The 14,512-nt window shown below is 47.1% G+C and overlaps 1 protein-coding gene across 1 annotated transcript in view; it reads left to right on the forward strand.

Annotated features, from left to right (window-relative positions):
- Positions 1 to 10,702, forward strand: part of LOC310803048 (potassium voltage-gated channel subfamily B member 1-like) — a gene marked incomplete at both ends in the record, with an annotated part of 35,553 nt that extends 24,851 nt beyond the window's left edge. The window contains one exon of the mRNA XM_083667684.1: positions 8,771 to 10,702. Coding sequence (XP_083523810.1) covers positions 8,771 to 10,702 — 1,932 coding nt within the window. The remainder of the gene's footprint in view (positions 1 to 8,770) is intronic.
- Positions 10,703 to 14,512: the final 3,810 nt, after the last annotated feature.

The raw sequence follows: 14,512 nt of genomic DNA on the forward strand, positions 1-14,512 counted from the left end.
TTTCGAGCAGGCCCACACAGACGCCCACCACCACCGTGTATCTCAGGATCACAGACGCCATGCTTATTCCATTAGAAAGTCGACTAGGCAGCGCAGTCTGTCTGTTTTTTCCACAGCCTGGAGGAAAGCCTTACAGTCTATTGAGGGTTCTCTCCCGCTGCTCAGGCAGCCAAACACTCACACACTGCGAGGAGAAGCCTCCTACATCTACTGCACAGTGCTGTACTGCCAGACACACGCAGAGAGAGGGGGAGAGGGAGAATGTGTGTGTGTGTGTGTGTGTGTGTGTGTGTGCGGGCATGTGTGCGTGTGTATCTGTGTGTGTGTGTGTGCGTGCGTGCGTGTGTGTGTGTGTGCATGCGTGCTTGCCTGTGTGTGTGTGGGTGTGTGCCTGCCTGCCTGCCTGCCTGCCTGCCTGCGTTCGTTCATTCGTGCGTGTGTATGTGTGTTCATGTGTGTGTACACACCGTTATCACCACAACCTTGACCTGTCCCATTGTAAAGTTATCCAGTCGGAAAGAGTGTGAGGATGTATTCTATTACACAATATACTGTACCATACACACCCCCTCCATGGACCTCTCCACATCACTAAACATCTCATTCATCCATCTCAAATTTCCTTACTTTCCACATACTGTACAGTGCTCTTGTGTGGCTCAGTTGGAAGCGCATCGAGCTACCAATGATAAGGTTGTGGGTTTGTTTGCCTCTGGGGCCCATGTATACTTAAAATGTATGCGTTCACTCAACTGTGTGTTGGGTTTGGATAAAAGTGTCTGCTAAATGGCACACAGTATATATTATATATATAGTATATATACATCAAACCCAACTGTAAGTCAACATTGTGTCACCTTAGAGGAGACAGATGCTCCACATGCTTCTATGAGAGAGGGTGTTTCCTCTTCCTTGTCCCAGGTCCAGGGAGAGAGGCCGGTGGATGTGCCAGAGGACGGCAATGGCACGCAGGGAGCCCTTATCCGTCTGCACGCCAGCCACAGGGGAGCATGCTCACGTACACACACGCACGCACACACACACACACACACACACACACTCACACACACACACACACACACACACACTCACACACTTACCATCCAGGAATATACACACACACACACACACACACACACACACACACACCATCCAGGAATACACACACACACACGCACACACACACTCACTTACTCACTCACACTCTCTCTCTCTCTCTCACACCCACCTGCACCCACTAATGAGCTTTGGCACAGCTGAGGAGGCAGAGGCAGGCGCTCAGAGAGTTACACCCACCCGTACCCTGCACACACACACACACACACACACACACACATGCACAGAGCCCTCTCTCCCTGTGACTCCATCGTTGAAGCGCCACCTTCACACCTCCAGAGGACACAGCCCACCACCAGGGAGCCTAAGTCATCCATCTCTCTGTCTCCCCCCCACCGTAGAGGGCGTCTAGGCTGTACACCATCACTCAGGACAGGCCCAGGCTCCCTGCTCAGAGCCTAGAGGTGGGCCAGGAGGTCGTAGGGGGAGGTGGGACAAGCTTGGTGACGTTGGATGTGAGAGTCACATCTGATGTCTATTGTCATTGCCCCTCGTAGCGATTACGCAATCACAGTTGTACCTGTCGGTACAAGGAGGAGAGAGGACATGTATTGGGGATGATTCCAAAAAGCTATCTGTAAAAGAGAGACTGTGTTTGTTCACTTCTTTATATCCAAACCTGATACTGAGAGTTACTCAATTGTGTGTCATTACGCATATCGATAATCAGGATGCATTTACATTTACATTTACATTTATGGCATTTAGAAGGCGCCTTTATCCAAAGCGACTTACAACAAATACATTTGTTTAAGTAAGTGAATCACCTATCCATCAGTCATCATAAGAAAAAGTAATCAATGCTCGGACCAGGGGCCATTGGCAGTCACAATGCTAGAAGAAGGAAAACTTTTTTACTTTCATTTGTTTTTTTGTTTTTTTTTAACAGGAGAGAAACTTGTACAGGGGGGTAGTGGGGATGAAGAGGTCTTTAGGAGGGACCATTAAGATGTAGCCTGAAGAGATGGGTCTTCAATCTACGGCAGAAGCAACTGTTTGAATGTATCTTAGTCACTGCAGGAGAGAGAACATCAATCTCTCCATTTTTTCGAAGCTCTCAGAAATGCCGGCTGTTTGAGGGTAATTGTTCTGTACATGAGAGTGAATGAGAGATTGACTGAGCTACTGCTCTGTGTCTGAGTGGTATCACTACTGAGGGCTGCCTGTCAGAGAACTGCTGTTTTTGCTGCCATCTCACAATCTTTCTCTGTCTCACAATCTTTCTCTGTCTCTTCTTACTAACCAGACTCTTCTGACTTTCGTTTTTCGTTTGTGGTTCAGGGATGGTAATGGCATCAGTGTTTTTTTAATGAACAGGAGGTCAGTTTCAAACTGCCATTATGGGGCCCCTACTTGGCTTTTAGCATTTCAGCACTTTTTATGTGGGAGTCAGTGATAGTGGCCGTCCATGGTACAGGAGAAGGTGAGAAGAGGAAGAGATTTGAACATGGTGGAGCTGAGGATAGATTTAGAAACACCAGAGCCCCAACATGGAACTTTCCATACTTGATTGTCTCCCCTGGGGATTAACTGTTTTCCGCTGTTCTACTTTCCTCACACTTGCATGGAGTAGACCCTGTGTTCCTGGCAGGGTAGTTCCCATCCTCCCTTTTCCATTACGCTGTCACGAATAAAAACAAAAACAACTGGAAGAGAATCCCTCAGCAACCGATGTGTTCCAATAACAAACTGGGATTGAAGGAGGTTGGAGATAGATTTATAATAATATCAGTTTCCACACAAGGTTTGGTAGAGACTTGTGGCTATATTTTGTTAATAGCAAAGCATATCAAATATTGATAATCTGACTCCAATGTAATTATCACTATGTGCAAAGAATTGTTGAGTTTGTGCTGATTTAGTGCAATAACAGTCAAATAGAATTAATCAAATTAGGCTTTAATAATACAGTATTCTTATACAACTATTATAAGGCGAATACTTCATTTTTACATTCGAATAGAGAGAGAGAGAGAGAGAGAGAGAGAGAGAGAGACAGACAGAGAGATAGAGAGATGACCACAGATCATTCAAAACAATGCTACTCAACATGATGAGAACCTCACAACAGGACAAAGAAAGAGAGCGAGCATTTCTCTGACCTCTGCTATTTATGTCACCCTAAAAAACCACAGTATTTAAATTAGGAGACCCAACCACCATTCATCTTATTACTTCTAAACTGATGACATCACAGCTCTGACTCCTCAAGACTTTCCACAGCTCACAGCCATTTGTCCTCCCGGGGGGGATGGGGCTCTCAAGGTAGGGGACAGAATAGCTTCCCCTTCAAGGTTTGAAGGAAAAAACCTGCGCTGACTAGAAACACTTTTCCGTTTTTGAATGCATCACAGCAGAGGTCCAGAACAGACGCATTTTGGGGTTCGTGTTCTTCAGAGTTCTCCCTCTCCCTTGTTATTGCCAGGTCATCGCACCACTTCACATACTGTAACAGCATTATGAAACACCTTCTGTGTCCCTTCTGCTGCCCAGACTAGATAGATAGTGTGAGTTGATGTGTGTGTGTGTGTGTGTGTGTGTGAGAGAGAGAGAGAGAGAGAGAGAGAGAGAGAGAGAGACAGAGAGACAGAGAGACAGAGAGACAGAGAGACAGAGAGACAGAGAGGAGAATTCCCTCCACATACACACTAGATCAGGTGGTGAAAATGAGCCGAGCAAGTGCAGCGATGATTTAGTGTACTGGAACTGACCCAGAAGAAATGAACAATAAATAGAAAAATAAGAAACTTCCCTTTCCGTATCCTAGCAGGGTTTATGTAGTGCTACAATCCTATTATAGTCATCCCTCTCTGTCCTCCACCTGGCCCCGGATGGCAGCCATGTTTCTGGAATCTCTTCTTCCTTTTTTGACCCTCTCCTCCCTTTCTCACACCCCACCAGCCATCCTCTGACCCCCCCCCCCCGCCCCCCCCCACACACACACACTCTCTCTCTCTCTCTCTCTCTCTCTCTCTCTTTCTCCCTTGCTCTCCCTCACTCAGTGCTCTCTCTCAATCACTCAGTCACCCTGTCTCACAGTTAATTCAGTCATCTATCTGCACTTCCTATCTCCCGTCTCCCCAAAGACAACATGCCATCTAGGCTCTAGAACACGGGTTGGGTGGTTTCTCTGGTGACTCACTGACACTGATAGTGTGTGTGTGTGTGTGTGTGTGTGTGTGTGTATGTGTGTGTGTATGTGTGTGTGTGTGTGTGTGTGTGTGTGTGTGTGTGTGTGTGTGTGTGTGTGTGTGTGTGTGTGTGTGTGTGTGTGTGTGTGTGCGTGCGTGCGTGCGTGCGTGTGTGTGTGTGTGTGTGTGTGTGTTGTGCCAACCTCTCCCTTGGCCCTAGAATCTAGATCTATCTCTGGCTCGAACCCTGGTTGGTTCCCATCCAGTTTATAGTAAAACTAGGTGTGGAGCCTGTGGTAGAATACAGGAGGGCACAAAGAGACATGAACATTGGGTCATTATTCACACCTGTCTCCTCACACACCCCAGAGTAGAGCTCTTTACACTACCTGCCATATTGAGAGAGAGAGAGAGAGAGAGAGAGAGACAGAGAGAGAGAGAGAGAGAGAGAGAGAGGGGGGCAGCCCTCACTGAGGAGTCTACCCTGCCTCCCTCTCTAATGGCCTCCCTCCCTCCCTCCCTCCCTCCCTCTCTCTCCTTCCCTCTAACCTTGAGAAGCAAAGTGAAAACTGGGCTACCTCTCTCTTGCCCTGCAGTCCTTCATGCCCCACTGAGCATCCACTCACACACACACACACATACACACACACACACACACATGCACACACATTCACACTCCCACTGTCTAACACACACACACCTTGTCCCGGACAGGAGGATGGCTCACACTCCTGGAGGAAATTAAATATTCACTCAGTCTCTTTTGAGATGGGTGAGGAGGGTCGGCTTTGGTCTAATTACTGAAACAGGAGAGTGTGCGTGCGTGCGTGCGTGCGTGCATGCGTGCGTATGTGTGTAAATGGACCTGCGTGTCTATACATTTGTGTGCACCTGTAACTAGGATATAGTGTAGGCCGGTTGTAGCAGACGACTGTGGGATCTGTTACCTCATCATTACTACTAATGGCAGTGAGGTCATAGGGACAGCCCGCCCCGTTTCCTGCTTGCATAACCTCCTTACACACACACACACGACCACGCACACGCACACACACACACACACACAGAGTCACCCTCTATTGGGAGACTTAACTCTCTATCCACACGCTAACCACAGCTCACCCCTTTCCTCTCACATCACTGCTCTGGCCTCTAGCTGGCACCCTCACACACACACACACACACACACAATTCCCCCTCCACACGCACACACCTAGCAGTTACTTCTCCAGGAGGCTAACAGGTTTCTGCTCCACTGAGTGCGCCTCCTTCAGTCAGCGTAACCCCCGCTCTCCCTGAGTTATCTCTGCTGTGATGCCCTCTGTAGACTCCTGTCTGGAGTGGGTGCATGTCCCTGTAATCTCTTCCTCGCTGGCTGGCTAGGAAGTGGCACACTGCCCAGGCTGGAGTGAACAGGTGTATCGTGGGAGAGAGGTGGTGCTGGGAGGGGTTGACAGTCAGGCTTCAGCTGTTTCCTCTACAGATAGCACACGCACGCACACACACACACACACACACACACACACACACACACCTGGGGTCAGTTTCGACGCTGCCATTCCCATCGGACACGCTTCATTAGGTGCGCTTCAGCCCTGTGTGCGTGGCGGGGCTACATTAGTCATGATCTGATGAGCATGATCTCTCTTCAAAGGCTCGTTTTAGAGCCCTGCGGTTCGGGAGCCAAGAGCTGTTCTCGTCCCAGTGTGTTGTTGTCGTCCTCACCCACCAGAGCCAACGAGATGTGTGTGTGTGTGTGTGTGTGTGAACACAGCAGCTCCCATTCAAACCCCAACGTGCTGCTAGGATTTTACATTTCAGGTGGTATAACTGACCTCAATTCTGAGTGCAGCGTTCGGAAACAGTGCTGTGGCTGGCTCCATGGATGTTCTCCGCCTGACTGTGTTAGAGTTGTTGCTGTGTTGCTGTCCTCTAACATGTGTATCTTTCTAACAGGGGAGGCTGGTGGAGGTAGAAATCGGAGGACAGGCTTATTGTTGAGGAATGGTATCAAACATGTGTGTTTTGATACCGTTCCTCTTTCCATTCCATGCATTACAATGAGCTTGTCCTCTGATTTCTGCCTCCACCAGCCTCCCCTGATCTCTATAGTATCTCTAGTACTCCATTCGGATGTACTCCATACAGCTCGTGGTACTTCCTGCCATTTTACCTAGCTTAGCCTTTACATCTAAAAGGAGATAGGGCTGTTGGATTGTTTTCGACTGCAAGTTTTAGAACTGTAATTGTAGCAGAGATGATTTGGAATCACGCTCTCCCACGGTTGCTCAGCCCAGATGATGCCCTCATACCACAAGGATGTTCTCTTGGTATAATGGTTTACGTCTGTGGCATCCATGCAAGCGGTCCACGAGCGGGTAGAGACGAATTAGTCTACTGAGATGTCCATCGAAACTACAAACAGCGTCAGCCCGATTATGTTCTTACTGTAAATGTGTTTCTCTGAAGATTTTAGGCATAAATAAAGGTCTCTGCAGACATTATCTGTAAAATACAGTGCACTCCACTCAAGTGTCTGTGCTTGAGTGCTCGAGTCATGTAGTCAACCTTCCTAGTGATTCTGTAATACATTAGCAAGCAAATCTACTTTGAATGTGGGGTCTTTGTAGCTGTTCACTCTGGTCTCTCAGGATTCTGACCAGAGGCCGGATGTGTCAGGGCTCTGATTGAGTGTAAAGCCTTGTCTGCCCTTTAATGCACTCTCTTTTAGCGGGGGCATTGAGCTGAAGTTGAAATGCTATAGCCCTTCCCTTCCCTGGTCTGTCTGTCTGTCTGTCTGTCTGTCTGTCTGTCTGTCTGTCTGTCTGTCTCTCTCTCTCTCTCTCTCTCTCTCTCTCTCTCTCCCCCTCTCTCTCAATCTCTCTCTCTCTCTCTCTCTCTCTCTCTCTCTCTCTCCCCCTCTCTCTCAATCTCTCTCTCTCTCTCTCTCTCTTTCTCCCCCTCTCTCTCAATCTCTCTCTCTCTGTCTCTCAGCTTTCCTCTGCCCCCCCCCCCCCCCCCCTACCCCCTCACTTTCTCACTCTCTCTCTCTCTCTCCCTTAAATTTTCTCTGTCCCACTCTCCCTAAAGACCAGGGTGGGTCTGCAGGCACCTGCCAGGATTAATTAAAGCTAATGAACACTAAGAGGTACCGAGGAGTAATCCTGCCCCTCCGCTGGTCTGGGACACAGTCCTGTTGGATTGACATTGGTCCTGGGGAAAGGAGTTGTATATGTGCTACACCCAGCGTATACACACAGCCCCTAATGCACCCTGATAATCCACACAGCACCAATTGCTAATGTACTAAGCACGCAACATCATTAGTGCCCTCCTCACAGCTCCCAAAGCACCAATGCTGGAGAGTAGCAGACTGTGCTGTGAATCTAGGTCTCTATTAGTCTGCCAGTTGTACAGACTCACAATGCAAGGCGTGTTTTGTAGAGCAAGTAGGACATGGTTATTTTCTGATGAGCGCATAAGTCTGAGGGAGCGAAGCAGACAGGCGGGAGGGAGGGAGGGAGGGAGGGAGGGAGGGAGGGAGGGAGGGAGGGAAAGATACAGGTTTTGGCAGGGATATGGCATATCACAACTCATCACTGAGGAGATAGTGGCAGACAGCCATCCAACTCTCCCGCTGTGATTGGGAATGCTTGTTGTATAGATAACACACACACACACACACACACACACACACACACACACACACACACACACACACACACATACACACACACATACACACACACACACACACACACACACACACACACACACACAAACACACAGTATCTGATTGTCAATGGGAAATGTGCATCCCTGGTGGCTACGGTCCTGTCAATCACACGCCACAGAAAATACAGTACTTGGGTGGCAAGGTTGCAGGTTACCAGGGAAACAAGAGTACATTGCGGTGAGTTAGCTAGCACAAATAAGGGGGCCATTATAAACTCTGTCACCAATTCTACATGAGCATTGTCTCTAACAGTTGTCTGGCCAGTGACTAGCATTGAAAATACAGTAGGTATCTGTTTTAAGTGAATGGTATTTTAGTTTAAAACCTTACTTTTGGTCAGCGTTAATATGCTCAGTCTAGTAATCCAGACTGTCTTCATTTTGACCTTTTTTTGTCTAGAAAATGTTTGTCCTTAAATGACATTAGTCTTTTCATGAATGCTAAGAAGGAATAAGCCAGAGAGCTAAATGGGTCATGAATTAATGATATTTTCAGTTTCACACATTGACAAAATGTTATTTGCCCCAGACCTACTCAGGAAATGTAAAACGTCTTTGAAGTCATTCTGTCTCACAGTCGCAATCAGGCAAAACTGTCTTGAAATTCTGTTGCATCAACATGAATCATCCAAATGACTTCTTTGTGCTTAGCTCACCACTTATGACTTGACCGTTCAATGAAAGTGTGAATACCCTCCAGTACAATCATTTTGATAAATGTTGCACATGTAACTATGATAAAAGTCTGACAGATACAGTAGGTGATGTTTTTCGTTGTGTTTCAACAGATCTTGGCCATCATCTCTATCCTCTTCATCGTGCTGTCGACCATTGCCTTGTCTCTAAACACCCTCCCAGAGCTGCAGGACACAGATGAGTTTGGTCAGGTCACCGACAACCCCCAGCTGGCCCACGTGGAGGCAGTGTGTATCGCCTGGTTCACCATGGAGTACCTCCTCCGCTTCCTCTCCTCCCCTAGCAAGTGGAAGTTCTTTAAGGGTCCCCTGAACATCATTGATCTGCTGGCCATCCTGCCCTACTACGTCACCATCTTCCTGACCGAGTCTAACAAGAGCGTGCTGCAGTTCCAGAATGTGCGGCGCGTGGTGCAGATCTTCCGGATCATGCGCATCTTGCGGATTCTGAAGCTGGCGCGTCACTCCACAGGGCTCCAGTCTCTGGGCTTCACCTTAAAGCGCAGCTACAATGAGTTGGGCCTGCTCATCCTCTTCCTCGCCATGGGCATTATGATCTTCTCCAGCCTTGTCTTCTTCGCTGAGAAAGACGAGGAGGACACAAAGTTCAAAAGTATCCCAGCATCCTTCTGGTGGGCCACTATTACTATGACTACGGTGGGCTATGGGGACATATACCCAAAGACTTTACTGGGGAAGATAGTGGGGGGGCTGTGCTGCATAGCTGGGGTGCTGGTGATAGCCCTGCCCATCCCCATCATAGTCAACAACTTCTCTGAGTTCTACAAGGAGCAGAAGAGGCAGGAGAAGGCCGTCAAGAGGCGTGAGGCCCTGGAGAGAGCTAAGAGGAATGGTAGCATCGTCTCCATGAACATGAAGGAGGCCTTCGCACGCAGCGTCGAGCTCTTGGACGTCATGGTGGAAAAAACTGGAGAGAACACGGAAAAGAAGAGCGTTCAGGACAACCACGTGTCTCCTAAAGGGACTCCCAAGTGTATCGCCTCGGAGACCAGCTCCACCAAGTCCTTGGAGCCCACCTCCCCAAATAAAGCCCGGCCCACCAGCCCTCAGCACCTTGACGCACAGAAACTGGAGGAGATGTACAACAAGATGGCCAAGACCCAGTCTCAGCCCAACCTCCTCAACAGCAAGGACAGAGGGCCTATGTTGAGAGCAGCCAGGCAGAGGGACGAGATAGAGATGAGCAGCATCCCCACTAACCCCATCCCATCCACACCTGGTGGGGTGACCGATATGAGGAGCATGTCTAGCATTGACAGCTTCATCAGCTGTGCCGACTTCCCCGAGAGCTCCCGCTTCTCCCACAGCCCTGCCAGCAGCATGCCAGGGAAGGTCAGCGCCAACCCCAGTCTGGAGACCACCCTGGAGCACGAGACCATGGAGGGCCCCCCCAGTGCAACCAAACCCCCCTTAGGAAAAGGCTCCAAGCATGGTCCATTCTCCGATAGCCCCCGAGGCCTGCGTTTCAGCAACCCTCTTAAGAGCCGCTCCCTCAAGGTCAACTTCAAAAGCGGGGAAATGGGTGGCCCTTCCTCTTTCTCCTCAGGAAAGAGGGGAGGAGGAGAAGGAGGAGGAGGCGCAGCCCTCTCGGACAGCTCCGCCCATTCCGACCACTCGCTCCTGAGCCCCGAGGCATCGGTCTATACCACTGCCAGCAGCAGGACTCCGACCAAGACCACAGAGACAGTCTTCACATTCCACGACGCATCAATCAGCCAGTTCATTGATGCAGACACTGACGAGGAGGATCACCACCATGACGGGTTGGGCACCAGCCCCTCCCAGAGGCTTCTGAGGAATGCCAGCCCCAAGCCCAGCAGTCACACCCACAGCAGCCACCAGCGGGGGAGCAACCACCTGGAGGGTTCCCAGAGGAACCTAGGGAACAGTGTGTTTGCCTCAGAGGGCCGACAGGGGGGTGGGCAAGAGAATCATGTGATCCGGGAACGGCGGGTAACCCAGGGAGAGAGGAGTCGATCAAACACCCGCAATGAGAACCACTGAGGCAGGCATGGGGACATGCAGCAGAGACTGAAGTCAGACTGGAGGGAGCAAATACCAGTCGTAGATGGAGTAAAAGAGCAAGACTCAAACCCAGACCAGGAGCTGCACTTTTTATCATATACTAAATAGGCACTAAAAACAATGCAGCAATGTTTTTTTTTCAGTAAGAAATGCCTGATTAGGATAAGATCAAATATGGGACAAAGGAAGGAGCTCTCCTTTTCTTTTCCTGCTACTTACGACATAGACTGTCTGGAAAGCAGTAAGTTACAGAGGACTGTGGACTGACAAACAGAGAGACTTCAGAAGGGTGCATAGCTCTGTCCAGAGGGGACACACGTCTCTCTGCAGAATCCAGTCACAGACTGTAGATTAAGGCATTACTGAATCAACATTGTGTTAGGAATAATTTATAGTTTACTTCCTTGTGTGTTCTTCCTTAAAACTGGCCTTAGTTATATGCACCTATGTGTATTCATAGTGTGTGTGTGTGTGTGTGTGTGTGTGTGTGTGTGTGTGTGTGTGTGTGTGTGTGTGGTTTATGCCTGTGAGTGTGTGTGAATGTATGATAATGGATAGATTAGCATACACATAAACACACACACACACACAGGTACACCATACTGTATGTATTTCGTCCTTATCATGAATTTCTTTTTTGTTTAAAAAAAAAAAAAAAAAGGATATGAAGACAAGTATCATTCATCTGATCTCTTACTTTGTGATGCTAATTTGGAGAAAACATGTCATAATTAATCTTTGTTTTAGGACAGTTCAGGCTTGACATTACAGAGGACACATACTGTAGACCCTTTCTCGATTGGTAGAAACTTAGGAGCATATCTAAGGGCAGCAACCTAGGTCTTTTCCTCCAATGCGTTTTAAGAAAGCGAGTGGAGACCGGAGGAGAGGATGCGAGGAATCGAGTTTCTAACAATTGAGAAAAAGCCACAGCCACTGTGACATCCTGTCTGTTTCCTCATTCCCATCATGTCCCATTCTTGGCATGAGAGAGCACCTTAATGTGATAAATGCTTTCAAATCTGTACAGTGTATTTCTTCTGTTTGTTTACTTATTTTGTTTGTTTTTAATTGTGTGTGTCTTATTCAGACAACTGATATTTCAAAATGCTTTGGAATCTGGAAAGAAACAGTCTCCTCTATGTTTTTAATTATTTCTCAAATGTGTTCAAAGGAGTCTCTCCTCTTGTGGTTGATTGGCATGCTTCATATCCAATATCCAAAAGAGTCCCAGCATCCATCTAGGCTGGAAAAAAAGCACTGAAAAACTGAGATTTTCCAAGATATGTATGAGGTTGAATAATGTACAAGTAACTCAAATAGAAACATAAAAAGGACACACTTGTTCTGCAAGGTAGACACAACGATTGAAATGTATATTTATATTTATAAGATATTTTCTAAAGAATGGAATATAAGAAGAATAAATTATGCTTACCTCATAGTTTTGCATTTCAATACATAGCTTTATTTTAAATGGGTTGTATTTACTAGAGAATGTAGCGAGATTAACAAGAATTTGTATGGTTTGCAACTGTCTCCAAGTTGGTGTAAATGTGTGTCCCTCTATCCTTATACGATGTCAGGAGCCAAAGAGTTATCTTTCTCATGGCAGAAGATGAGACAGGTGAGGGTTACAGACTTAAAACACATCACAGTTATCCCACTCTGTTAAAGCCAACACATCTTTTCTCATATCATGGACTTACACAATGTTATGAATTCAAGTTTAATTTCAACTACTGTACAGTTTAAAGTAAAGTAACTGAAATAATTCAGGGAGCCATTTTTGCTTCGTCAGGAAAAAAATTAAACACAACAGAAATATCAGAGAGATGCAGGGAGAAGGGAGGGGTGGAATGCCTTCCGGAGAGAAAGATGATGAGAAAGCACTCATGAAGAAGGAACAGGAAGGCTGGAAACAGCACTGCACTTTAAATGACATCTATAGAATGGGTAATATAACCTCACTGGATGACTTCTGCACTGTGGAGGGCGGACCAGTGTCAGCTTCCTAAGATGCCATATGGTGTATGTGCGTTACATACACGTGTGGCGATGTTCAGTCTCTCGCAAACACAGACCCACTCGAACATATGCTCACACACACGCAGTCACCCATGCACACAGACATACAATATGTACTGTACCTAGTGTGAAGAGGTCATGTGAGTTCACCTAAAACTAGGATGTCCTGAAACATTCCGCTCTGTCGGTTGATAGCACCTGATTCAGGATATATGGAGCTCCGTATGTAGATCATCTGGTACCCTCAAGCACTTTATAACACTTCATTTCATTGTCATTCAAATACAAGCATGCAGCAGTCTACTTAATATCAAACAAACTTTTTCAACTTGAAAAGAACATTCAAGAAGTGAATCGTCGACTTCCTTCATCCTATGTTTTTCCATTGCTGTTGTCATTCATCATGCGGTAAATGTTTTTGTGCCTTTGCTTGTAAGAAACGTGTTTCCTTCTCACATGCCCACTCCAGTAAATCTGTCTCTGTACCATCTGTTTAGTACAGCCCAAATGACAATTAAACAAACTGTAGAGCAAAGAAACGGCAACGATCTGGGTCGCCAAGCTGTGAGACTGCTATATGAAATAACAAACGCACGCACGTCACACAGACGCACGCATGCACGCACGCACAGACAGATACACACGCACAAACACACAGGTACTCTGAACTACAATGGCCAACACAGTTTCCATGGTGATGGCAGTTGGATGTGAGATAGCATACACTGGCAGGGAAACTGGCCTAATGTGAGGGGAATGGAATCTTAAGAACTCAAAATGGTCACACAGGATCTCTGTGTGACTCAACAAGCTCTCACAATCAGTCTGGCCTCGTCTAAACATGTCCACGCTAACATTCTCTCTCTCTCTCTTTTTTTTCTCTCTCTCTCTATCTCTCTCCTTCGCTCTCTCTCTCTCCTTCTCTGTAATGTGATCTGTGGTGAATGGAATAGGAATGGAGTGGTCGGCTGGCATGTAAACGCCGTGGCTCTCAGCCATGTGGTTAGAGTATGACAATGAGAGATACGAGTGAAGCAGAGGTTTGACTGCATACTAACACCATACGATGACTATAGCTACTAGTATACTCTAGCTCTACCTTTGAAAGCACGTTTGACCTCTGAACCCACTCCCGCTAAAGATACCATTATTCCTGATGTCTGTCTAGAGCAGTACAACCTCCAATGAGACTACTGTTAAATATAAATGAGCTATCATCTATCATCCCCACTCTATTCATCTAAAGGGAAGATGATAGTCATAAAGCTAACAGGGTCGCCACATTGAGTCAAGAATGGGTGCCTCTGTTTGGTCTTTGGAATATTTTGAGAACGTCCCATTTTCCTGTCTACGCTCAACACAACAGGGAAGGAGATGGGTACACCTCAAACCTCATGCCCTGTGTGTGAACGACATATATGTGCGTTTTTAGGATACATGTACATTTCTTTGAGTCTATAAATACTTCTTGAGAAGAGAATAGGAAGGAACCATCAGAAGCTCAGCTACACCTACGTCTTTGGCAGGTGTTGTCATACAGTTCTTTGGAACTAAACCTGATGGTCACCATGGTTAAGATTCTTGATAACAATTAGCCCCAACTTGTCAGGCACTTCTTGGAACACAAGTTTAGTTCCAAGGAACTCTATGACACCATCTGCCAAAGACGAAAGTGTGTCATTCTGTTGGTGGCTTGATCTTATCATGTGGAAGCAGAAGAGGCCTGCCTGAAATCGCTTAAACAACACGTTCGGTGGATTC

This window comes from Argentina silus (assembly GCF_951799395.1).
Source record: "Argentina silus genome assembly, chromosome: 4".
NCBI lineage: Eukaryota > Metazoa > Chordata > Actinopteri > Argentiniformes > Argentinidae > Argentina > Argentina silus.